The sequence below is a fragment of the Hemicordylus capensis genome, chromosome 2, assembly GCF_027244095.1.
Source record: "Hemicordylus capensis ecotype Gifberg chromosome 2, rHemCap1.1.pri, whole genome shotgun sequence".
Lineage (NCBI taxonomy): Eukaryota > Metazoa > Chordata > Lepidosauria > Squamata > Cordylidae > Hemicordylus > Hemicordylus capensis.
The window spans coordinates 414220998-414248255 of record NC_069658.1 but is presented as its reverse complement, the minus strand read 5'-3'; the positions used below and the strand labels follow the sequence as shown (position 1 = coordinate 414248255).

General features: G+C 43.0%; 1 protein-coding gene across 5 annotated transcripts; it reads right to left on the bottom strand.

Moving 5' to 3' along the window:
* Positions 1–490: 490 nt before the first annotated feature.
* On the bottom strand, positions 491–27258 carry LOC128348206 (sterile alpha motif domain-containing protein 9-like). 5 transcript variants are annotated; one of them, XM_053303939.1, is made up of 5 exons: positions 27131–27194; positions 12732–12811; positions 11773–11884; positions 10221–10263; positions 491–7831 (listed from the first exon to the last, which is right to left on the bottom strand). In XM_053303939.1, exons 4-5 carry the CDS (start codon positions 10222–10224, stop codon positions 3105–3107), a joined length of 4731 nt encoding a protein of 1576 aa, XP_053159914.1. In that variant the 5' UTR covers positions 10225–10263; positions 11773–11884; positions 12732–12811; positions 27131–27194; the 3' UTR covers positions 491–3104. The 5 variants fall into 5 exon arrangements, 4 of the variants coding, with proteins under 4 accessions (XP_053159914.1, XP_053159912.1, XP_053159913.1 ...); XM_053303937.1 differs by lacking the exon at positions 12732–12811 and having other exon boundaries at positions 27131–27258; XM_053303938.1 differs by lacking the exons at positions 12732–12811; positions 27131–27194 and adding an exon at positions 20886–20945.

Here is a 27258-nt window from a genome sequence, read left to right as displayed (position 1 = left end):
AGGGATGACCTCTGCTTCTAGTGTTGTGAGAGGGGAGAAAATTTTCTCTCTGTCTATTCTCTCTACTCCAGTTTTATATACCTCTATCATGTCTTCCTGTAGTCACCTCTTTTCCAAACAAAAGCTCCAGATGCTGTAGCCTTGCCTCATAAGGAAGGTGCTCCAGGCCCCTGATCATTATTTCCAATCCCTTTCCTAATGATCCCTTGCATTGAATTTGCCTTTTTCACAGCTGCCATGCACCAATTCAACACTTTCAGTGAGCTGTCCACCGCAATCCCAAGATTTCTTTTCTGGTCAGTCACCAACAGCTCAGACCCGTAGGTAGGTTGTGTGTGTGCATGTCTCTCTCGTCAGCCAGCTCAGACCCCATCAGTGTATATAAAGGTAGGTAGGTAGGTAGGTAGGTAGGTAGAGGTGTGTGTGACAGCTCAGACCCCCCCTCTTTCAGTCCACAGAAGTTTCCCCAAATTTATTCACACTCGCATAATAGATTTTAACACATTTTACTGATCATTATCAAAAATTAAGATACAGCATTTCAGGTCACAGATTTTTCAAGTAAGCAAATACAACGAATAGTAATAGCAATAGCACTTACATTTATATACCGCTCTATAGCCGGAGCTCTCTAAGCGGTTTACAATGATTTAGCATATTGCCCCCAACATTCTGGGTACTCATTTTACCAACCTCGGAAGGATGGAAGGCTGAGTCAACCTTGAGCCCCTGGTCAGGATCGAACTTGTAACCTTCTGGTTACAGGGCAGCAGTTTTACCACTGCGCCATCAGGGGCTCATTTCAGTTATATTAGTTATATCAAATATCTTGTGGTAGCAAGCATGAGTTGTCCCTTTTGCTAAGCAGGGTCTGCCCTGGTTGCATATGAATGGGAGATGTGAGCACTAAGATATTTCCCCTTAGGGGATGGAGCCACTCTCGGAAGAGCAGAAGGTTTCAAGTTCCCTCCCTGGCTTCTCCAAGATAGGGCCGAGAGAGATTCCTGCCTGCAACCTTGTAGAAGCCTCTGCCAGTCTGTGTTGACAATACTGAGCTAGATGGACCAACAGTCTGACTCTGTAGAAGAAAGCTTCCTATCTTCCTAGGTACACAAATGGCAACATATCAATAAGTAGAAACCCTGATCCAGTTCTAATTACTAATTAAGCAGGGGTGGGGGTATTTACACACACACACACACACACACACACACACACACACACACAGTGTGTGTGTGTGTGTGTGTATATATATGTATATACACACACACACATTCTACATACACACTGCATTCATGACTCATAACTGCATCCTCTGGGGGGAAATCCATTTCCTAGAAGCACTTGTGCCACTCACAGGACCTAGAAGGAAAGTTAAATAAAACTGTTTAAATCCCATGCCATGAAAGGCAGGGTGTGTGCGCGCACACTTCATCTTTGCTTCCTTCAGAGCAACACAGCCTGTCCCCTGCTTCTATCTGGTCACAGGGGAAGGAGGAGGCGACAACAGCAAGGGTTGCGTCTCCAACAGTGATTGCCACAACAGACTGAGGATCCCTGCGGTCATGTTGGAAGGAGTTCCACCAATTACCAACATGCGGCAAGATGGGTCAGTCAGATCTGTCAGACTCAACACAACACACAGCTCCAGTAGGCAGCATCCATATTTAGATATGTATCCAGTTCCACCTGAGGTTCCTATTCAACAAGTGATATGAAGACAGAAGCTGCTTGTTTACATGGATCGCCTCAGGACTAGAGAGTTTAAATAGTTCTTGACTAATTGCCTTGACAATTCTGTTTTGCTACCCGAGTGTCCATCCCTCTGTAAGGCATGTGAAATTGGAATTATGGGTGATTCTAGGTGTACTGACTGACATTTTGAAGAATATAACTCAAAGCAGACTGACTGAAATTAAGAGTTAGGCAATCCCTGGCCTGTCTTTTTAATTCTGATGGGCAGCTTTGCCTTTGGTCAGATGCTGCTAAGGATAGTGGGTGAGGTGGAGAACACTCCAGCCTTCCTTCAGAAATGCACCTCACAAATGGGCCACAATGACGACCTTACATCTTCAGGAAGGCTTGCTTCTGTGTTATAACTGAGATGGTGTCTTTTACTAGTTGGTTTTGATTACTTTTGGAACTTCTTTAAGTGTGATTCAGGCTTTTCCTTGGTAGCATGTTTAAGGCTGCCAACTTTTCATTGGGCTACTGCTATGCATTTAACAACCTGAGATTTAGCAAGTGAAGTGTTTCTGGGCATACGGAGAAAATGAAAGAAAAAGCTTCAGGTGCTTAAAGTCTGGCTGCTTTCAAAGGCATAGCAGCACAGCTAGTAAAAAAGCTGGCAACCCCAGCTGGATAAACTAGTGCAGAACCACTTTTCTTCTGCACATTCCTCCTATATTATTGCTTATGTTTTCTAAGGACATCAGCCTGCCGACTCCTCAACAGTATGAATGCTACTGAAGTCAGCACAGCTCCTACTTGTGGCAGAATTTGTATTTGTCTCATTTCTCTACTTGGTTTATACATCCTCAGCCAGGAAGAGGTTTTGACTGTATGTAGCCTTGTCTGCCTGATAACTTAAGAAGCAAATTTCTGTCCTAATATATTTCTGCAGAATCTTGCAGGGAGAACTGTAAATATAAACACAATAAGATGACTACTTGAAACATTACATTTTTTAATCCTAAAATGCTTTTTGGTGCATATGTAAAAATGTGCAGATGCAATAAGCAAGTATTCAAAAGCATGTATCATACACATGCACTCAACAGAGAGCAAGGATTGGCTGGTTCATGGTTTGCCTCTGCACTGTGTGTAAAATGACCATGAAAAACAAAAATATTAGGCATCCTGATCCCATGCAGAGTGAGCATGGCTAAGCCTACTGCTTTCAAAGAACCATGCAACTTGGCATAGGACTGAACTGAGGGAGTTCAGGATTTTGCTCTTCACTCAGGTGCCTACTTTAAAACATACCAAGTCAAAATTAGCATATAATATGTAGGAGTTGCCCCACACAATTCAGAAGAATCAAGTTATTCTCTGAAGTGAAAAAATATTTCTTCTTGCAAGATCTAACTCTTTGCTGATACTTTCTACATTTTAACCTGAATGTTATGGGCAACGAGTCCATTAAATGAGAAACCTAGATAAAATGTTACATTTTCATTTCCAGGTGGCACTGAACCGAAATGCAAAGGTAAAATTGGAATCTGTTCTGAGTGACCCATTGCAAAAACTCTGCCATCTTCTGTCCATCCTTCCACTTTTTTAAGGACTTTATGTACTTCATTAATCTGCCACACTTCACCATTTTGCCACATTTTTCGCCGTTCATCTAGGGAGCCCCTCATTAATTTATCAATATTAGTTTTGGGTATAATCTTTCGTAGCCCAAAGCCTATTCCCAAGAAAAAATGCGTGAAGATCTTTTTCTTCCTTGGTGCAATATCTTTCATTTTGATGTCATGCAAATGCTTCAAGGTATCAAGTGCTGACTTTAAGATATAATCTTTATCTGGATTAGAGTCTTTATCCAAAGCAGCATCAGGCCAATAAAGTAAAGTAAGCAAAAAATGAGCACTTGCAGGAAACACTGTTCTTCTCTTTTTATATAATCTCTTGCTGATTTCTCTGAGAGGTTGAAGGTCAAGGAGTTTGGAAGAATCAGGGGACAGGCATGCTAATGTAAAGTGACAAAGTATATAGTTTATGAGTTCTGTGTCCTCTAGAGTCTCCTTCTGTGGGTCTTCTGAGTAGAAGCTTATTATTTTTTCAAGGCTTTGAACTGATTTCCTATCATTGGGATCTGACAGGAATGACAGGATAGTGGTGATATTCCCACCACCATGTTTATAAATATTCATGTGCCTGATCAGTTGGGTTTTAGATCCTGCTTTATTTTCTTCAATAAGTGACTGTGAACTGAAGAATGTTGCATATACCTTACACTGTCTCTTGAGCCATCCTCTGGGATTATGAACTTGTTCTTCTCTCCCATCTTCAGCATCTGTCTGATTTTTATTTGTTTGGAAATAACTTAGATCTTCCGAAATCCAGTCCAAGGCATTGTAAATGTTCTGCTGTAAGCCTTTTAAGCGACTGTGAAGGTTTCCCCATGGCTTTTTAATGTCTTCTGGAATGTAGTCTGTAAGTAAATATTGTACAAGTTCAGGCTGTTCTCCTTTTGGATTTTTAGGAAATACATCAAGTGTTGATAGCAGTTTTAGTAAACGACACCCCACTTCTACTTCTCCAAAATAGCCAGCATTATTCATACTGTCTTTCTCAGATTTTGCAGCCTGTTGTGCAGCTCTGAAGCATTTCATAGCTTTAAGGGCAATTTCTATCATTTGAATGATGTCTTCAGGAGTGTCTTTATCAGTTTTTTTGTCCACTCTAAAACTAAACCATTTCCTATACAGCTGCCCTTCTGTGTCTAAAATAAAAGAATCATTTGGCAAATGAGATTTGGCTATTTCTGCCCAGTGTTTTCCATCCTCAAACTTTTCATAATTATAATGTAATCTGGCAAGTTGTTGAGCAAAGAATGCATCTTTTCCCAAGCATTCATAAGCACGTTCTAAAACATCAATAGCTTTTTCAGGGTTTTCAGTGTTGCAGATATGCTCAATGAATGGAGAGAAATAGCTATCCGTATTATCTCCCCTACTCTTCTTATCACGTCTTATAAACAGATCTCGGATGAACTTTATAAATTCTTCCCGGCCAAACCTATGGTGAAGAAATGCCTTTTCTTGAAGAAGTTCCATGGCAATTTCACTCTGAGGCTTGCATCCTGAGAGCTGATTCAGTATTTCCTTTGCAACAGAGTAGTGTATTATTTGAATGGATGAAATGTGAGTGGTGGTTTCTCTCAACTCAATGAAAATAAGACGTGCCTGTTCACTCAAGTGACTTATAAAGTCATACTCTCTAATTGTTGTTTCTTGGTATGCCCCAAGTCCCAAAAAAGCTTCACAGTGTGAGAAAGAGATGTATGAATTGTGTACGTAGAAATTGAGCAAGGCAACATACTTCATCAAGCTAGTTTCACGGGAAGATAAGTCTATACCTTTGAGCAAGTGCTCTACAAATTCTCTCACATAAGTTGTATCAAATTCACTGCTCATTAGGACAAAGGTAAGGATGTATTCCGGCTTGAAATCTGACTGGTTTTCAAATTTTTCCAGCTTTGTTCTGAACAGGTTTTTTTCTTGGTCTGTCAGTTTGTGAGTGACAGCAACTGTGTCCTGAGGAGAAGCTTTGCAAAGCTTATCAGGAACATTTGACTGTTTGCAGCAGAGGAGGATGAAAGAGGGCCTGGAAGGATGACGTTTGTTAGGGCCCATGGCATCAGTTAAGGAATAAATTAATTCATCAAGATATTCTTCATCATAATCTTCCACCAACAGAAGGACAGGGAGGGAGTTTTTGAGGTCTTTTTCATCATAATGTCGGAAATCAACTGCTTGCTGACAGACAGTGACAACTGGGTATGTTGTTTTGATTACAGCACATCGTAAATCTTTCCTTTGTTTCCACAAGACTTGTCTTGCAATGGTACTTCCTCCACTTCCAGGGTGATGGAACACTTTCAGTTTAGCTACAGGATACTTGAATCGATTCCCATACACAAAATCATTCAGCATCTTAGATACTTCCTTACAGGCTTCACGTTCAATAACCTCCCCACACAACCCATTATCAGCAAGCCAGAAATTTTTCCAGCTCACTTTTTTACCGCGATAAAAAGTTTCATCCATCTCCTGAATTTCTTTTTCACTCAGACCATCTATTTTGATATCATCACACTGATCGGTGCACAAGATTTCAAGAGAACACATTTTCTCTTCTTCCAGGGTAGGAAGAATACATACCCCCTTTGTGGAAACTGGTAAATGTCTGTTGGTTTTTGTAGAAGGTAGCATGTTTCGGATAGTAGCATCCACATGGCTTAGCTTCATGCCTACAATGCTTCTCTCTTCTAGTGTCTTAATACTGCAGGATGCCTGAGCCAGATTAGCCCACTTCTCATAGTTTTCTGTAGACTCAGCAAGGCATATTATGAAATCCATGCCATTCATTTCACTGTAAAATTCATGGAAGGTATCTATAATTGGCTTCTCTACAGGTGACAACAGTAAGAAAAGCACCAGGTAAGATCCTTTTGGGAGGAGGTCATTACAGATAAAAGATACTGCTTTCTTCAGATACTTCTTTTTGGTTCTAATCCAAGTGTTTTCATCACAAGGTTTTTCATTTCCAAGGAAGTCACTGCGTCCATTGCAAAATATCCAGCTTTTCTTAACAAATAGACACAAGTGTTTTTGAAATTCGGCTGGACTCATCTTGTCATCATTGGAATAGTTTTTTAAAAAATGAGAACTGGTTACATGACATTCTTTGTACTTGGCATACAAGCCTGACACATTGGAGTCCTCATCAAAATCAAATACACAAAAAATATTCAGGTGCATCAAGAAGTCAATAGACTTCAAGTCTTCCTCTCCACACTTGTTTGTAACAAGAATGTACCACCGAGAATCATTCATGTAGTTTTTACCATCTGTCAACAAGATAGGTAACTTTCGCCCTAAATTTTGAGGGCCCTCTATTTGATGTTCATGATTGGATAGTTCAGCCTTTTCTCTCCTGGCATCTCTCTCTTGCAAATCTTGAATGAATGTCACTAGAACTTCATTCTTCACCGGTTCAGATTTTGTGCCAACTCTTTGAAATGTAATTTTATCTTTTTCTAAGTTCACCTTATTAGTTTTATCATTAAATTTTGGTAAACATACTTGAAAGATCTTCCCTTTTACAATATTAGATAATGGTTCAATGTCAACTTCCACCACAAAATATTGTTCATGAGTGGCTTTTGAAATAACTTCAATAAAAACAGGAGAGTGAATACAGAGCCTTGCAGCTTCTTGAACATGCGATTCAAAACACTTTTCAATGTAATCTAAAGCATCCACATACATGTCTTTGTCGCTTATCGGTATACCAACTATTTGCCCATGTTTCCAATCTTTATTCTCAATACTGTCCATGACTCCAAAGTGAATAGTGCCATTTGTTCGGAGATTCATGCAAGCAGAAGCAAACTTCAGCACCTCATAGGCAAACTTTGCTTGCAGTCTTTGCCTGTCCAGCAGTGCAGCCTTAGCAAAAGATTTGTATTCATGGCAAGGCCTAATTAAATTGAAAATTCCTGTTTCTGGAGCAAGGACTGTGTTTTTAGCATACTTAAAATCAATTTTGTCCCCTCTAAACTGCCTGAATGGGCTTGGATGTAATGGTTCAACTGGATCATCCAAAATTTGAGTAGTTGCACTTCCTGTTTTGCTAAATGCAGTCATCGTGTGTGCCTTGCTTTTCTTACTTGGGCGCTGTGATTTTGAGCTGCCTTCTTGTAAAGAAATGGGTTTGTCAGACCATGTGTGTTTGATTTCTCGTTGGTCACTGCATCTCTCTTCGGTTAATGAATTAGGTTCTCTGGTTTCTGTCTGTTTTCTCTCTGAACTGGTTTTGCTATCATCCAACACATCTGTAGCCTTGATGCTGTCAACTGCTTGGATGGAATCTGTCCCAGTATTCTGTTTCAGAAGTTGATTTCTCTTGCGCATTAGGATGTGAATCTGACCTCCTTTCATGCCCATACCCTTGAGGAATGGCTCATCTAATTCTCTGAGCACTGGACCCGTTACTTCCTCTTCACAGAGCTTTTCTACATACTCTTTCTTAATTCCAATGGACTTTAGCCAGCACTTCACATGCGACTCATTCCATTCATCCAGAAGTAACTGCCTGTAATCTGAGAATAAGATTGATATATTATAAATTGACATGAAACAGCATGCAATCCTCCCCTAATAATTCCGTGTGTGTGTGTGTGTGTGTGTAGCTAAAAGAGTTTCCTTTTAAGAAAGTGGCTGGCATAATAGTTAGCCATAATCCGGTGAAGAGTGGATTATTTTCCTGTTAGGGTTGCCACAGCATCTAACAGATTTGTCAGCTGTCGCTTCTTGATATATGTCATCCAAATACACACATAGCTATTGCAGTTTAAATGGGGAGTTCCCCTAACTCTCAGATTTCTATACCAGACCCATAACTGCATTCAGTCACACAATTAATAGGTAGAGAAACAAGAATCATTGCTGTAACTCTCATAGTTTAATAAAATATACTTTAAAATTAGTCTAGCAATGGTGGAGACTGAAAACTAGGGTTGCCAACATTGTGTTGGCCCAAATTGGGACACTGAGGGTGGGGGCTGCAGGGGCAACTCAAGGCGCCCTTACCTGGTGGTGGTCACCATGACCAGGTCCAGAGGGTGGCTGGCGGCTGCTCCTGCTGCTGCGCGGTGGGGGAGCAAGGGAGGATAGCAGCAAGAGCTCCTCCTGCCTACCAACTAAGTGAAGTTTGCAGGCACATGCAGGCTGCTGCTCAGGGTGTGCTGAAGGGAAGGCACTGCAGGTGGCGCTTGGGAGAAGGTGGCAAAAAGGCCCGACCGGACCCGTCTTCCTCCCCCAGATGAGACGATCTGGGCTGGTTTCAGGCTTCTGCGCCTGAGTGCAGCAAACTTCACCTAATTGGGAGGCGGGAGGAGCTCTCGCTGAGCTGCCGCCATCCTCCTTGCTCCGCCGCCACAGAGCGCTGGCATTAAAGGTTTTTGTTTTTTTTAAAGCAGGAGGAAGCTTCCCCCCTGGAAGTCAGGACATCCCACGCGCAGTGTGGGGCAGTTGGCAACCCTACTAAAAACATATCTCATTAGCTGATGTACTTATGACATCACTTTCCAGAGTTTCTCTGGGGTAGATATACTGCAACTTATTCTGTTGACTGAGTCTTCTTTGCTGCCAATTAACATTGTAGCTCTGATTGGAGTGAGATACTAGGGTGGGAGAACTGAGAAACTCTCACTTTCTCTGTGGGCCTCTGGTGTATGAGAAGGTTGCAACTCTGATTTGAGGGGATACTGTAGTGTGGGGCTGAAGAACTCTCTCTCCACCACCATCCCTAGTGATCCTGAGACTGGAGTAGGAGCCGACGACAAGCAACAGCATCCCTGCAAGGGGGCATTTACTAAGTTACACTGAAAGACTAAAGAAACTGTATTTCTTGAGCATCTCCCATGTTCCTAAAGGGAAAACACCCTGAACTGGGAAGGCCAAGAAGAGGAAGACAGGAGCAGAGCAGGAGGGGGCTGGCTTAGAAGTGTGGTGAGAGTAAAGTGCCTTTTGCTCGGAGGAGGAACCTTGATCTTATGATACTTCAACTGGGGCGCAAGAGGTATCAGGCAGACCTGCAGCACCACTTCAACGAAGGAAGGGAAGGAGATGGCTCACTTAGCTGTTGAGCCTAATGAGGAAGGCATGGAGGTGGCTGCTGCTGTTCTTTCCCAACCGGAGCCTATCGGGAGCTGGTAGCACAGCTGCTCATTGTGCTTAAGATTCCAAAAGAGCAACAGCAGGGGCCTCTGCAGCCCATGCCGCCTGGCTCTCAGCCCAGTTACCTCTTTCTGGACTTCTGTCCTAATTTAAACTGCAATAAACGCTTTCTGTGCTCCACCCATTATGTGAAATGCATGACATTCCAAAGTCTGGAAAGAGATTGAAAGCTGGGAAGTCCCATTAAACACTTTCTTTGCCAGGGCGCTTTCCAGACTAGCTGCTGAAACAGCAGCAAAATGCCTCCGTTCAGGCAAGTCGCCTTCAGAACGTAAACGGCAGAGGGAGCCTGCTCGGTTCTAGAGCAGCGATCTCAAATGGCAGCCATTCTGCAGATATTGGCTTACAACTCCCACCATCTCTGGTTACTGGCCACTGTGATGGAGGAGGATGGAAATTGTAGCCCTACAACAGCTGGAGGGCCACAGTTTGAGACTCTTGCTCTAGAGCAGCAGATCTTAACCAGAGGCCCATAAAACCCTCCCCCCTGTGGGAGGAGGTCTATGGAAAATCAAAGCGAGATCACCAATATTATCATATGTGAGCAGGTAAGATAGGTCCTTTATCTTGAATTTTAATTCCAAAAATCATAATTTACAAAAGGATCAATACAGAGGGGGTTCATAAGTAATACTTGAAGGTCTTGGGGAGTCAAAAGGTGCAAAAAAGGTTAGGATCCCCTGCTCTAGAGGCTGTGTTTCCAGTTTCAGGGTGAGATGAGTCTGGGTGAGCTAAAGGAGAGAGACGTACCCATTTTGTCTTTGAAGTTGGCTTCTTGCGCTAGTCAGAAGAACTAAAAAAGAAAATGACAGTGAGATGTCAAACATTTATGTTTGCTTTTAGGTTGGGGTAGATATTTAAATGTTCTGCTGTTTGTTTTAGAACAATAAATATTTTGTAATGGTGCTCACACTGATTGTACAGAGTATCACATTTATTACTACATATGCCTATAATATTGATAAATTCAGCTTGTATTCTGCAAGCATAAGCACACTTTCCTGGTTACTACAGGAATTTAATCTTCCTGAAGGCACATTCAAGTATAGGAAGGGAGCAACGGAAGCTCACACCCAACATTTCTTTCCATGTGTGGTTTATTGTTCTGTGTTAAAATGGTAAAGTTTGCCCCATGTTTTGACAACTGGATTTCATTTTATCCCAGGAAGCAGAATGTCTTGTATAAGCAGCACTGGCAGGGAGGGGGAACCTCTTCTGAAAAATACTGCAGTTGATGGACCTGCATTTTGTACACATCTGGACAGCTGTCCTTTATCTCTCTATCCACACACCCACCTATCTACCCAGCTAACTGGGAAAAGAGGCACCTTTTAACGTGGTGGTTTTCTCACATTTAGCAGCACGAGAGCAGTTTGTCCCTATTCAACCCCAGCACATCATCCTCCAGTGGCTGTTGCTTTTGTGTGTGTGTGTGTGTGTGTGTGTGTGTGTGTGTGTGTGTGTGTGTGATTTTTAGAATATGAGCCCTTTGGGAAATGGAAACTATCCTCTTCCTGTTGTTGTTTTCTTTGTAATCTACTTTGAGAGTTTTTCTATTTAAAAGCGATAGATAAATAACATCCAGTATTCTAAAGCAATTCTCCTTGCGCTTATTTCCATTTATGTTCAATTACCGCTCTTTGCCCCTTCTATGCCTCAAAGGAAAAAGGGAAGAGTTCAGGTATATGAGAGAGGTCCCTCAGATGCCTCACTGTCGTCTTCATTAGGCTCAAGATGTTTTGGATAACATCCTTTATTGAGAGCATGTTCACAACTTAATGGACATGATATGAAGAGGCTAAAGTGTGTGCGTGTGTGTGTATATGTATGTAGATAGATAGGTGTGTGTGTGTGTGTGTGTGTTACACACACACTCTCTTACTTTAGCCATATCATGTTCATTAAGTTGTGAAAGTGCTCTTGATAAAGGATTTTATCGTGTGTTTATATATATATATATATATGCACGCGCGCACACACACACACACACACACGTTCCCCTTCCCAAAATGCATTCCCCTTCCTGGGAACGTATCTTTGGTCCACGGTGTGGACCAAAAAATAGTGAGGTGAGCTAGTGGAAGAACTGCTATAGACACCCAGCTAGGATTTTGTGTGCAATTTGCTGCACAAGCCCACAGAAGTTCATGCAAAAAATCTGCCTAGAAATACCTGAAGAGGAACTGGGAGCACCTAAGCTATGCTTGCATTGGTATATGACAGATTAAGGTAGGTGTTGGGTCAATCAAGTAGTGGATGGATAATGGAAACATTTAGAAGAAAATGGCAGGGCAGACTATACCTTGCAGTTCCAATGCTCTCCGACACCCTCGTGATCTGGGAATGGTGGAATCCAAAACTAGCTCCATGGGTGCTCTTGATCTCCCATATCACCATTTGTTTACTATTTCAGCCTAGAAAAGAAAGAGAAATTTAGGAGCTACCAAAACTGCAATCTGAACAGACCTGTTGACCCCCATTGAATACAGCCAATCGATAACCTACAAGAAACTAAAGTCACATGTGCACACCACAGAACTCCCCTTCCATTAATGTTTGCAAGGAAGACTCTTCCATCACATCTCCATATAGGGACCTCACAGCATTTGAAGTCACGCTGGAATGATGATTATTGTATTTATTTCAAAAAAGTATTCCTAGGGCAGCTAACATGCAGAGTGGAAGAATTGCTAAGAGCAGCAAAGTTGAGAGGGGCTTATCTCAATGGACTTGTGAGCTTCAGCTTGAGTAAATACAGACCAAAGCTGCCGAGACTAGGTGCAATAAGGGCATAGGGAGCAATCCTACACTTACTTACAGTCAGGAGATTCAATCGTTCACATTTTAAATCAGTCAGTCATAGGACTCAAAATAGCATATCACACACACACACACACACAGACAGAGCAATCCATCTCCCAGATGCAGCAGTTAACTCCCTTTCCCCCACCTTTCCTCCCCTTCCACCCCTGGATTGGAAGAAAGAGGTGCCCATAGGAAATCAGTGGTGAAGTCCAGGATTTACCATAGACGAGACTGGGCAGCAGGAAGTTTGCCCAATGGCGATATATGCCTGCTTCACAACACTTAGGGTAGGTGTGAATTCAGGAGGAGGAAGGTCTTTACAGTGCCTTCAGCTCAGTGCTGTTTGTACAGTCAGTGGCATTATTTGGTCCCCACCCCCCCACCGGTGATGGTTGGTCCTTAATGCTTAACATTTCCTTATAATGTTAATGCTCAAAAAAATGACACTGGAATTACCATGGCGGACTAAAGAAGCTGTCCGAGATAGGACGGCATGGAGTGCAGTGATCCATAGAGTGACCGAGAGTCAGACACGACTGAATGGAGAGAGAGAGAGAGAGAGAGAGAGAGAGAGAGAGAGAGAGAGAGAGAGAGAGTGTATATATATGTATGTATATTTTTCTCTGGTGCTCTTGTGCACTGCCAGTGGTACACTAGAAAAATGGACAGGCATACTGCAGAGGCAAATTCAAATAGCAGCTTTCATACTCTCTAGACCTGTGCAGTCAGTATATATCTGATTGCGACATTGGATCTGATACTGGCAATATCTGACATACTGGGAATAATTCCAATCCAATATAGGAAGCCTATATTGGATCAGAATGGCTCTCAGATATCAGTAAAAATATTGGAATACCAGAATAGAAAATAGTAGTGGAAATATAAAATGGCGTTTTGCAGCTTTCCACAGTTCTAGCAATTCCCCACCACACCCCATCATGGCCATGAAAACTGTTCTCTGCGCTTGTTTTCTATCTTTTTGATTTGGCAAAGTGGTCTTGGATACTTACGCTATTGTAAAAGAAAGAAAACAAGTCAGATATCCTTTTGCAGTAGTACAAGATCACCTTCTCAAACAAAAAATTAAAAAAATACAGCCATCTAGGGGGAAAAGGGGGGGGGGATCAGAAAGTTGTAATGGCTGGGCAGAGAGCTCTGAAAACTGGCACACAGAGTGGAAGATGGCAGGACTTCATATTGCATACCACCCAGAGACTTGCATTTTGGGCGGTATACAAATATCCATCCATCCGATTTCTATAATGCCCTTCCAAAAATGGCTCAGGGGCAGGGTGGTTTACAGAGAGAAATAATAAATAAATAAGATGGCTCCCTGTCCCCAAAGGGCTCACAATCTAAAAAGCAACATAAGATAGAGACCAGCAACAGTCACTGGAGGTACTGTGCTGGGGGTGGATAGGGCCGTTTACTCTCCCCCTGCTCAATAAAGAGAATCACTAAATCACAATCGCTAAATTATTTAGCTCTAGGAATGAAGTACCGGTATTAAGGAGGCTGATGAAGCTTTGCCCGTGAAACGGTGAGTATCCAGAATAGCCGTTTCGACTTTGACTTGTTTAGTTTGCATTCCTCCACAGGGCATGCAGTGGGCTTTTTCTTTGATTTACGACATCTTTTGAAGCCACGCTCGACTGGTCTCTGCAATTTGCGTGTTTGTTATTGGGAATTTTCACTCCTGTGTGGATGATACCGAGCATTCTCTAACAAGCCAGCACTCCTCTTTCCCCCCCCCCCCTGCTCAGCTACATCTCTACACGTTTAGTTTGTATCCTGAAAGGGCATGAGGGTTAAGTTAAGTGACTGATGACTTCCACACCCCATTGAGACTATGTTTGATGTGGCTTTTCTGCAATTTGGAACTTCCACTATTGTTCGGAGGACATTGAACTTTGCCCATTTATTCAGCAGCCCCATTTTGCCTTGCTGGTCATACCTCCTCTGGAAATTTTGGACTGTTATTGTACATGTTTATATTCTTGTATTTTGTATTATGTGATGGTTTGAATATTATTGTACATATCATTATTCTTGTTCAAATTTTGTGTTTGTATTTATGATTTATGGTTTATGAGTATCAGTAATTAGAGATTATTTTACTATTGGTTTATTGTTTCCATAGTTTGGTTGCTTTATATCATTTGTATATATGTTGGCCACAGTCACGGTGGGATTTCCCTTCCTTCCCTTCCTCTTTTTTGATTGATTCCATGATTGCCCTTGTTTGTGTTTAAGTTAGCAGGGTTGGCAATATGTTAAATAACTCTGCTATTCTTAAATTCCTCTGAGCAAGAGGTGGCCACTATATACCCGCAGTGCTAAAACTGTATGAAGCCAAGCCGATAGCACAGTTACACTACGGTGTCCAGCTGGGCCCCTTCTCCAACTTTTCTACTCTGGAACGCCTGGAATCAAAGTTCCTAAGAGCAGTTCTATAAGTACCAAGATGTGTATGTATCCAGTAGCGGGGCCAGAGCAGTGGCGGCCCGTGTCCAGCCGCTGCCACGGCCCCACTTGCCCCGCCTCCTACATCTGATGTCAGATGCGGGGTTAGCCACACCACTGTGTCTGATGTCAGATGTGGGAGGCGTGGTCTGGCTCCTGAAAGGGGCCATGAGGGGGACATAAGGAAGGCTGGTGGGGGGAAGGGGAACCTCAGCAGACCCCCCCCCCACTGCCTCCAGCAACTCTCCAGAAGGGAGTAAGGTTAAAAAAAATATTTTATTTTTTTAATTTTTTTTAAACCTAAAAACATTCACGAACATTTGGGGGGTGTTCGGTCTGAGGTCGGATTGAACAGGGGGTGGTTTGGTTCGACCCCGAGCTGGTTTGCACATCCCTATCTCCAAGTCTGGAAATGTAACTGCAAACAGGGAGGCTCCTGGGAGCCGAGTAGAATAAGGGTAGCTGGTAACACACAGTAGGTGATAGATGGTTCCAAGTTCTGATTCAAGAGAGGAGGGGCACATACTTTCTCTCTCACAACCCTGAACAACTCCGCTGGATATGAACTTGCCGACACAATACGGGCCGAAAAGAATTGCTTCTCTGCCACCTGTATTGCCAGAATATAGACCTTCAAATGTGCTATATGTTGTAATCTGTCAGATTCGAGTCAAGTCTTCCTCCAATTGCACTCCAGTCATCTACCTTGCTGGTTCAGGCCCCGTAATTCTTCCGTACACCAAGGTGCCAATTTTGAAGCGGGTTGGAGAGGATGTTTAGGAGCAATGATGTCTACTGCCATGCTGAATTTGTTCTTCTGATTCTCCACCAGGGCATGAACAGGATCACCAGCAGAGCCAACACTAAATCCCTCCCAGGTTTCTTGGAATTTCATTGGATCCAATAACCTTCTTAGGCGGACCATCCTAATGGGCCCTTCGCCCTGCAAAGGTGGTGTGTGATTGTGAGTCCAACCTTAACCAGATGGTGGTCCATCCATGAAAATGGGGAAATCACAGGAGTCCCCACCTATGGAACACCATCCTGATCAGAGTGAAAGACCAGATCAAGCATGTGACCAGCAATATGCATTGGTCCCAAGACCACTTGGGATAGGCCCATAGTTGTCATGGCCGCTATGAACTCCTGAGCCACCCCGGGGCGATTAGTACACTAATAGAAGTCCCAGTCTATCCCTGGTCCCCAAACTTAGGTACACAATATGGTCAGATATTTCAACAGGGATCCTGATAAGGGAGATGTTATTCTTATAGAACACAGCCACTCCATCCCCCCACCACCACATGTCCCTGTACCTGCTCTTCAACAGAGTGCCCTGGAGGGAGAAGCTTGGACCAGACTGGGCCACCAGCCTCCCCCAACCAAGTCTCTGCGATACATATCAGGTTGGCCCCTTCATCCTGAATAAAGTCATGGATCATTTCTGACTTATTCTGGTCTGACCTGGCATTACAGAGGAGCAAGGTGACCATCTGGGGGAGGTTGGCACTGCTGCCTAAGGTCAAGGTGCTGGCAGGACAGCCAGAAGGGGGAACAGCTATCAGATGTCTTATTTCCCTTGCCCTGTAGGCTTGCTGACCTGCCAGTGTTACTTCTTCTATTCCCCACCACCACCAGAATAGCCACCCCATAGTCAGTGGACACGCCCCCTGTCTCCCCATCTCCAGACAAAAATACCCAGGACTTATAAACAACATAAGCCAAAATAAAAATACCTGGTGCCTCCCGTCCCCCAAAATGGCTTCCCCAAAGGGGCGACCCCCTTTGATGTTATCCCTGCTGGGTCTGGCACCACAGGCAGCAGTCCTATATAGGCCCAGAAAGGTGGCTAGTCTGGGCAGATGGTCCTCAGGAACTGCTGACTCACTCACCCTGGCCCCCAGTCCTGTGCAGATTCCCCCACAAGTATCTTTATATACCTAACATACACTGCCTTACACTATAGTAAATCCCCTGGCCTGGGAAACTCTCCTAAAATAAAATAACAAGACACAAGAATCCTGGCTCTTTCTAGCTTGTGTGGAAAAAGTGATTACTTTGTTGTTAATCATCTGCAAATGCCAGCATGGTGTAGTGGTTAAAGTGCTGGACTAGGACTGGGGAGACCCGAGTTCAAATCCCCATTCAGCCATGAAGTTCATTGGGTAACTCTGGGCCAGTCACTTCTCTCTCAGCCTAACCTACTTCACAGGACTGTTGTGAGGAGAAACTTATACACTGCTCTGGGTTCCTTGGAGGAAGAGTGGAATATAAATGCAAACAAACAAACATGACTCCTGTAAACAACTGAGCATGGAATTTCAGCTATGAGAGGTTTGTGAGGGCAGTACTGTATTAACAGACTGGCCTTCACTGCAACCTGAAGTTATTTTTAAGGGGGAGGCTAGCTAAAAATCCAAGTCGGCCTCACTCTGACCTCCAATCTGCAATAGTAACAGCAGACTACATTGCAAGCTGTTGTGTGCTACTTTCTCAGTCGTAGACCAACCCCCAGCTTGCAATAAAGGAACAACATCACAAGCAGACCTACATTATAAGACTGGCATAAATCATTCTCTCTCAGTCTCAGCCTTCCCTGCCGCTCCACAACGTGCAGTAAGGGGATAGTGGGGACTATATGGCCATTTGTATTGCAGTTTGTTCTTACCAGGAACAACTAGTTTCAGGAAGTAATGGGGTGGCAAATAACATTATAAAGGGAACAAGGATTTTGCTATATATTAGATACTTATAGGGGAAATGTAATTAAAGTTGGTTTATTTACCTTATTTATTCGTTAATGATGCTTGCTTGACATTTTCAAATATATACTGAAAATGGGCCAGATTCTTCTTAGAAAATACTGTCTTTTTGGATTAGGTCAAACCTTCCCATCTGCTTTCCAAGCCAGTTTCCTCTCCCTCTCCAAGACCATTTGGCAAGCAAGAATGGAATGAAGGGAGAGGTCTGTAACCAGAGCAACTGAAATCTGCAGGGGAGATGACTGCAGGGGAGGTAAGTTCGATGGTGCCTTCCCCCACTCCCTGCCCCAGTAGCTGCTATGTGAACCACCTTAGTGTGTGGTGAGTGAAGCTACTGTTGACAGACGCTAGCGAAATTTGTCTGTCAGTGAGGGGTGGTTTTATGTACAGATGGTGATATATTGGAGAGTTGGCTTCTAAGGGCGTGTCCCCCTCGAGCATACCTGAGCGCACTGTTGCCACTTTACCACTCTACTTCTGGTCATTGTCTTTTGGAGTTCTGTTATTTAGCCTACGTTCTACATGGAAAGTACCCTTATGAGATCACCTTGCTGTCTGTGTGTGTGTGTCCCCAACAACTTTGCAATGGCTGTACCGATTTGCCCCAAATTTGTGGTACAGATGTTGTGCCAAATAGGGACACGTGGATGACCTGGTTTGCGCTGATGTCGTGCACCCCAATTCGAAATGGTGGCCACACAGAAAGAAGGTGGATTGTTCTTACCTGAACTGCTTGTTTAAACAGAGGTCAGTTTTATTGCTATTATAATTTGCTGCCCTTTTTATTTTTAAACCACATTGTTCACTCTGGAGTATAGAAACGAGTGCAGTCTGTTCAGAGGCGTATCTAGGGAAAACAGCGCCTAGGGCAAGCACTGAAATTGCGCCCCCCCCCAAAAAAATATATCTGGCACCCATCTTTCAGATAACTTCACCATAATATCAGCTCAAAAAGTAAAAGTCAAGCTTATTAATCTTTTAATTAAAAAATTATGGCACTACCTGAAAATTATAACTGCACCTTACTTGCTTTCACTGATGCAAATTGCTGAAGCAGCACAGATACAGCCTTCTTCAGAAAGCAGGAATCACACCTATCAGCTATTCAGAGAGGTACTGGAGACTGGATGTAGTCCTTACACTCGGTGATCAGCATGTTCATTGCATTCCAAATCCAGCATTGTGTATTAGCAACCCTCCTGCCGCCCCTACCCCCCAGCTGCTATCTGCCAGCAATCAGTAACATTCACATTTTTTATATCCCGTTCTTCTTCCAAGAAGCCCAGAACAGTGTACATACTTAAGTTTCTCCTCACAACAACCCTGTGAAGTAGGTTAGGCTAAGAGAGAAGTGACTGGCCCAAAGTCACCCAGCAAGTCTCATGGCTGGATGGGGATTTGAACTCGGGTCTCCCTGGTCCTAGTCCAGCACTCTAACCGCTATCAAGGCAGATAGCAGCTGGGGGGCGGGGGCGGCAGGAGGGTTACTAATACACAATGCTGGATTTGGAATGCAATGAACATGCTGATCACCGAGTGTAAGGACTACATCCAGTCTCCAGTACCTCTCTGAATAGCTGATAGGTGTGATTCCTGCTTTCTGAAGAAGGCTGTATCTGTATATTAAAGACAGACAATTTTTAAAAGCTGGGAAAGCTTGGGTGAGAAGATGGGTTTTCAGGTGTTTTTTAAAAATTGCCAGAGATGGCAATTTTATTAACAATAAACACATTTCTACTATGGGCTTTGTTTGGTCTTTGCCTAATTCCCTTGGGTTGAGAATAAATGTTGAAGAGAATGAATAGAACAGAAAAATACATAACAGGTGCTGTCTTTAAATCTAAAATGATCCCTCACTAGTAGCCATCACATGCTGGAAAATCTCAGGCCAGGGGACTGCTTAGTCTGCATTCTCATGACTTAGGACAAGTCAGTTGTGCACCTGACAAACGCTACTTATACAGCCAATTATTTTCACTCTTCATTACTGCATGAATATCAAATGGTTATGTACCACAACACCTTCCTTATAATGAATCTGACTTAGAACCAAGTTAAATAGAATTTAATGCAATTTCCATTTTGCATAGGTAAGGCCTGAAATTTAACTGGGTAATCCTGAGCAGTTTTATGATCACACATGAGATCTTAGATCCTCACAAAAGGAGCTGTTCCTTACATAAGACATTCCCAGCCCGCTCACACCTATCCTCCTAACTAGAATCAACTAGCTACAGTGAGCCAACATGATCCATTCACCAAATAACTTAAAGAACACACCTTGGATTGAAGAGCTGTTTTCACACAGTTGCCCTCAAATCGGGAGTCCAAAATATCTCCAAGAATAGAAGCTAATAGAAACTTTTTGGAGTCCCCAAAAAGACCAGAAGTAAACAACAAACGGGAACCTCAACCAAAAACCAGGATGCAAACGTATTGTAACATAAAGGTTAAGTTTGTGCCATTGAGTCAGTGTTGTTGACTCCTGGCAATCACAAAGCCACGTGGTTGTCTTTGGTAGAATACACAGGAGGGGTTCACCATTGCCATCTCCTGTGCAGTGTTTCAGCACCTTTCTATATCGCTGCTGCCCGATATAAGAGTTTCCCATATCCTGGGAAACACACCAGTGGGGAGTCAAACCAACAGCCTCCTGCTCTCTAGTTGCTTCCCCACTGTGCCATTAATGGTTCAAGTGACTCCAAATACAAATAGTAACCATACTTTTAATTTATTTATTTAACATATTTTTATACCACCCACTACCAAAGTCTCTAGGCAGTTTACAGCTATAAAAACATATTAAAAGATCAAATTAAAATAACCATGAAAACTATCATATACATACATATAAAACATATGTGATGAGTTTTCTGGATAATGACTCTCTTCTATGATTTATCAAACATACAAAAAATTTGTTAATACTAAATACATCAGTATTACTAATACATAAAGCATTAGTAATACTAATACAAAATTTTGTTAATACTAATACATAGAAAAACTCAAGTGAAAAACAGGAACATATAACATTGCCAGAGTGAAAACTGATCCAGATTAATCTACAGTTCAAAGTAGAAAACATATTTTGCAGAATTCTTCATCTTAATAAGAAAACTCTTTCAAAATCAAAGAAATCACTCATGGCAAATTTGCACTAGGACCTTCCAACTACCTAAGAACTAGATTCTTCTGCAAACATTGTGCCCATAGATCAGAAAATTGTTTTTAGCTTCCATATTGTGCATATTAAGGAATCTCATTCTACATAACACAAAGGACAAGAAATACAAGGCCAGATATCCCATACATACTTCAGAGTAAGTTATATTGTAGTCAGTGCAATTTATTCTCTCGCATAAGTTTGAGTTACACTGACCTGAAAGTCACCAAAGGATCTTCAAACAAAGCGATAGAAATAGCTTTCTATACACAGAAGGTATCAGGACTCTTTAGAGCTCTAGGCCATACCCCCTTTACATGTGATATATCACATGATGATATCACATGCAAAGGGGGTGTGGCCTCGAGGTAGAGATTGCCCGAGCGAGCTCTTCAGTCTCATTTCAGGGCAGGCTTGCTGCCTGAAAGGGTGTATTTTTTCTTTCTCTTCCTCTCTGGGAGGGAGAGAAAGAGGAATAGACGCTTTCCGGCAGCAAACGCTCCCTGAAATTAAGGCAAAAGTAAGTGCTTATGGAGGCTCCTGGGGGGCGTGTGCCCCGTCCTGGACTCAGAGAAGGCGGCGGGGGGGGGGCACGATTAAAAAAAATTTTTTTTAATCAACTGAGGTGGTTGGGGTGGGGCGGGGCATAGCGGGCACTTGGCGCCCCTCTGCAACTGGTGCCTAGGGCACGTGCCCTGCCTGCCCCCCCACTGGTTACGCCTCTGAGTCTGTTGCATTCCATGTAAGCCTCACTGCTGCTAATGGGACTTTTGCCCAAGAAGTGGAGGGAGAGAAGAGCCATGGATTCTGGAGAAAGAAGCCACTTTCCGTGCTGGGGAAAGAGGGGAGGAGGGCAGCCAAGAGCAGCAACCATTGCAGCTGACTGTTTCCCCTCCCCCTCAGGCTCCTGACACATAAGGATCCTGATCCTCCTCCTCCTCTATTGTGTTCCCTCCACAAGCATTTTAGTTCTAAAAGCAAACAAAGAGCATTATTGCTCAAGAACAGCAATAACAAAAATTTAAAAATAATGAGAGCAAAAGATAGAGATATTGATCAGCTGGATTTAAGGTGGGGGGAAATGACCCATGCAACACAAGAACCAATAGAAAACTGTGCTCAGGTGTGGAAATAAGGGCACAGGTAAAGACATATCCATGGGATCTAAATGCTCACCTGAAGAAAATGCTCCTTTCCCATGAATTGGACAGCTAAATGTGGCAAAAAAAAAAAAAAGGGCAGGGGGACAAATCATTGTCTGAACCCCAGCAACATTTCACATCGGAATTGATCTTATCACTGTCTGGGAAGACTCCATGCCCCCACCACCACTCAAAAAACCCTCAAGCTATTTTACTGCTTTTGCCAGAAGGGGGCAGCAAAGTATAGCATCTATAACCATTCAAAGTTTCGTTTTCTGTTATCAAGCTGGTCATGTGATTTGGAATAAAATGAAGTAGAGGAAATTTTATTTGGGAGCAATTATCTATAATGGCCAATTCAGATCAGGGTGGGTAAAAATCAATGATTCTTTTTAAAAACTGAAAATCAATATTTAAATTTTCTTAAAACAACCTATAAAAAACTAAACCTTGTGTCATGGGCATGCGGGAAGACTCAGAGGAAGAGTTGGAGATAGAGACAGAGCAAACAGCAGAGGAGGGTGGGCAAGGACCAGAGCTTGCTAAGGAGAGTGGGTCTGCCGTACAGGGAATCGAAGAAGAATTACAGCCGGGTGAGGCAGCTCTTGTGGAAGAGGCGCAACCAATCCCAGCTGTGGAGAGGCGCCGATCCAAGAGACAACAAGAGCTAGGAAGTTGCATGCGTAAAACAACAGGCAAAGCTGCTGACTCAGCAACTCTTAATTAACAGCACGGCGGGGGGGGGGGGGGGGCGCTCAGCCTATTGAAGATGCCTGTAACAGAACTTCCCTGCTGATAGCAACAACAGTTTCTTCCGTGCTAATTGGCTCTGTTCCTGTGTTTCCTTGACCATGTTTAGATCCTGGACTGAGTGACCTTGCCTCTGGATTTCGCTTTGGACTTGGTTGAATTTCGGACTGATGGACTGGTTTGGATAATTTATTCCCGTGGAAGTTTGTTATTCTGCTTCTGCTTCTGGCTTCGTCCAGCTAAGCCTGACAGATTTACGACACCTGGGTCAAAGATAGCATCATGAATAGTAATCATAACTTCTAATCACTGTTCCCTCTAAGGCGTACACACATGCACTCACCAATTTTCGGATCTCCGCTCAATTCATTTTAGATCCCGCTCAGGCTGAATCAGGAAGCTCCATTCTGAATGCAGGTGCACGGGGCGTATCTAGCGTAGGGCAGGCAGGGCAAGTGCCCTGGGTGCCACTTGAAGGGGGGTGCCATTTTTTAAAATTAAATTTTTTTTTTAAATGGCCACTGAAAAAAAAAAGTGCATGCTCAAATGGCCTCTGCGAGGCCCTAGGCCATGCCAGGCCTTGCAGAGGCCATTTGAGCATGCACGGCAGCCATTTTGTTTTTGGCAGTCATTTTTTAAAAAATGATATTTTTAAAAATGGCCACCGCACATGCTCAAATGGTCCCTGCGAGGCCCTAGGCCTTGCCAGGCCTTGCAGAGGCCATTTCAGCATGAGTGGCAGCCTCCAAAATGGCCAACACACCAATCTGTGTAGGCCCAAACAGGCCCAAAAATCAGCCCGGGATGGGCTGAGGCAGTTAATTAAGAGGCCAGCGGGGGGAGGGGAGACCTTTGCAGACCCCCCCAAAGGGGATACAGGTTAAAAAAATTTTTTTAAATAATATAATATAAGTCACTGTACACATATTCAGTTTGGCACTATGTACAGAGAATTGGGGCTTGTGAATACTGAGCTGAAGCTTATGAGCTAAGATTGTATTCATTTGCTTTTACTTTGCTTCTTGTGATAAGTGAGTTAAATGTGATGTCTTAATAATATGGCTATTAATGGTGAGTTTGTCTTTGAATCAGTGTGAAATCCTTAGTATTAAGGCCCACTGGGAGTTTCTTGCTCTCTTTCTCTCATTTTAACTGTCTTTCTGAAATACTAGAATATATTCCAAGCAGTGACACAGTGTACTCTGCATATCCTTTAATTATTTTCAGAGTATCTGGCAAAAGGCAAATTCTCCATTGATTTTTAAAACTTATGTAATAGTGATGCTACAATGCATAGTAGAGAATTAGATAGGCACTTCTGTTTAGTTTTCCAAGTACACCTCCACATAGTATCTGGATATTTCATGAGCCACAGCATACTGAAATTTGTCATTGTCCAGCATTTTTTGGTCTGGCTACGTCCACTGCTAAATAGTTTTTGAAATATTAAAAGATTAATGAGCTTGACTTGTATTGTTGAGTTGATATTATGGTAAAGTTATCTGAAAGATGGGTGTCAGCTGTTTGGACAGGGGGCGTAATTTCAGTGCTTGCCCTAGGTGCTATTTTTCTAGATGCGCCTCTGCACACACACACTGCCTTGATACTGCCACCCAGAACAAAACTCATTCCACACAGAGATGGAAACACAGAGATGGGACCGCTGCTTCACTTGTTAGAAAGTATATTGTTGAAGTATTTGGAGATGAAAGATAATGGACCTGATCAGTCCTGTTCTGCAGGTGGTATACATGTGTACACAAACAAGCCCATACCTCTCTCTTAAAAGTGCAAGACAAAGTAGGTCAATGAATAGAGAATTTGGGGGCGTTGGAGTAAAACCGAGCGTGGAGGAGGAGTCTGGATATAAATGCAAAGGCGAGAGGAAAAGAAAGTGAAACAAAAATGGAGCAGAACCTATTCATGCAGTCCTAAGAATAATATTCTGGGTGTGCCCTCCCTGATCTGGAAAGGAAACACCGATCATGGCAGCAGACCACAAAAGAGATCCCATTTCGGAATATTTTAATGACTTCCTGTACCTATGAGTAAGGCAGGCATGTGTGCAAATAGTGCAACAAAGAGAAATGCAAGGCCTGGTTGCCCGAATGATACAGCATAGCGAGAAGTGCTCCTGCTCTGAAAGTACCCAAGGGAGCATGTCTGGACACGTGTGCATCTGCTTTGGTGCTAAATAATATGACCAAATCATCATCCGACTGTTGGATTAAAAATTAATATGAAAAGTATCAGAATGAATAATTGCTTTATAATGTACAGTGTGTACCTACCTTCTATAAATGAGACCTACATTCATCTCTGAGTAGTTTTTAGCCAGCCTAAAAGTTTAGGGGGGACCCCCAAGAGGCAGCCAGGGCAGGCCCAGTTTAGGGGAGCTGGTCTCCGCATGTCTGACAGCAAATTAAAAATAAAATGTACAGAATATTTCTACTTACATTGCAGTTGCAGAAAGAGATTGATCTCATAAAAAGATGGTTTGTGTGAGCGGCCTCTCTCAGGGAAAAGCATTCCCTCAGAGCAACCTGAACCCAAACTTTTAAGCTGCCTAAGCCCACCCTGCCTTGAAGGTAAACTTCAGAAAAACGCTGCCTGTCACAGCCACACCTCAGATGAAATAAGAGGGAAATCTGTAGTTCCCAAGAGGTTAGTGGTTCAACAATCGATTTAATTCTTCAAGAGGACAAATATAACAGCCTGCCCTAGTTAAACACAGAGAGTGGAGAAGTTGAAAACTTGCAGGCCAGGTATGGTTGCAGCAGGGCGGGGAGATGGGCAGTTGGACACTGGTGGGTGGGCTGGGCCAGAAAATAGTTTGGGGAAGCACAGGTAAAGTTTGCATCACCCCTGGCTACAGACCATCAGACAAGAAGAATGCACTTTTACGAGAAAATGGAGATTAGATAGAATCTTACTGACTGGTGATGTAAATTCTGGTTTAAATTATTAAATTTCAGTCTTCCTGAGGAGTTGTTTAACTTATGGTTTAAATCAATTGATTTCAATTAAAAAAAACCCTGGTTCATATATTGAGCGTCAGCTTTTTCTTGTCCACAAAAGCGAATGCTTGTTTCCAACAATAAAACCATCTGCAATTAGTCTCAAAGTACCATCATTTTTTTCCTGCTAGATTAGCAAAAGACTAACATGGCTATCCACATATTACTAATCCGATGCATGTTTACTCAGAAGCAAGTCCAACTTTATTCAACAGAGCTAAATAAAAAGACTGACAATATACCATTTCCCAGACAAGTATTTAGTCCAAAGGAGCTGCAAATGGAAATGCAATTATTCCTTTTATGCATTTGTCCCAGTAAAGCCAACAGCATAACCAGCAGCTAACGAAAAAGTGATGGAATCTCCTCTCAAAACTGCCTTTAGAACAAGATCTTGGCACCTTGGGCATTTCTGTACCTGAAGCAAAGCCTCAGCTCTTTGCTTCATGTGTCTGCTCTTAGCCAGAGCTGGTTCTTAAAAATAATACTACAACAAATATTTATATGCTGCTTTTCAACAAAAGTTTCTAAAGCAGTTTACATAGAGAAATAACAAATAAATAAATATGATGGATCCCTGTCCCCGAAAGGCTCACAATCTAAAAAGAAACTTCAGAAAGACATCAGCCACAGTCACTGGAGGTACTGTCCACTGAGAGGGCTGATTATGTTAGGGGTCTGCATCACATTGGACAGCTGCTGAGGGCAGGGGGGCCTCAGAAAGACCTACTTCTGTTCTGTGCCCATAGCCTTCTTATGGTGGCGGCAGAGTGTTGGGGCCCACCCAGCTACAAGGGCGCTCTGGGGCAGTTTTCCAAGGGCCTCTTAAAGTGGGGCCTCTCCAAGGGCCCTGCAAAGAAATGGCAAGTGAAACCACCACATCCACTCTTGAATCTGCTGCCCAAAGCAATAGATCATCTTGCTTCATAGTCAAACTAGCCTTATTTGCAAAGTGCTTGGATCATGTTTTGAGGTAACAAAGCTCCCACGTGGCTCCCAAAATGGCAAACTCTTGAGAAAAGGCTGTTTGGCTGATGAGTAGAAAGTGAAGGAATCGCACAGCTAGATAGCAGCAAGCCCCACTGTCTTTTTTTACATGGTCAGATGTACTCATAAGTTGTAGGTAATAAAATCGACCCACAAATGCTAGTGGATGCTTGAAAAATTACACTCTCCTTTCTTGCACATTTAGCTCCTATGTAAGAGCCTCCTTGACAGGCGATGGTTTTCTGCCTTCCAGAGAGGAAATGGACTCGGGGCTGTAGATGAGCGGGGTTGGGTAGGAAACGGGGTGGATGGTAATCTTGGATTGGTTGGGTCCCATCCAGAATTTAATTTCATCTGAAGTAGAAGGAGAACTTGCCAAGAAAATGTGTGGAGAGCCGAATTATGCAAATAAGTACAGAAAAGCAGCACTAGGGAGTTTCCCCTGCTATATTACCAATAATATCCAGCCAATACTTAGGGCTGAAAAGAAGAACACACATTGGGGCTACATATTCCTATCAAATTGCGGTATCTTCCCCTAGGTAAGGTTGTTAGGCATACTCACGACCAGTCACTTTGTTGGCCTGAAGGAGGAGCAGGAGACAAAGCAGGTTCAGACGCCTTCTTTAGTCAGACAAGAATGCAAATGCAACAAATTTGGGGCAGCTTGCCCTTAGAAAACAGAAAGCTAAG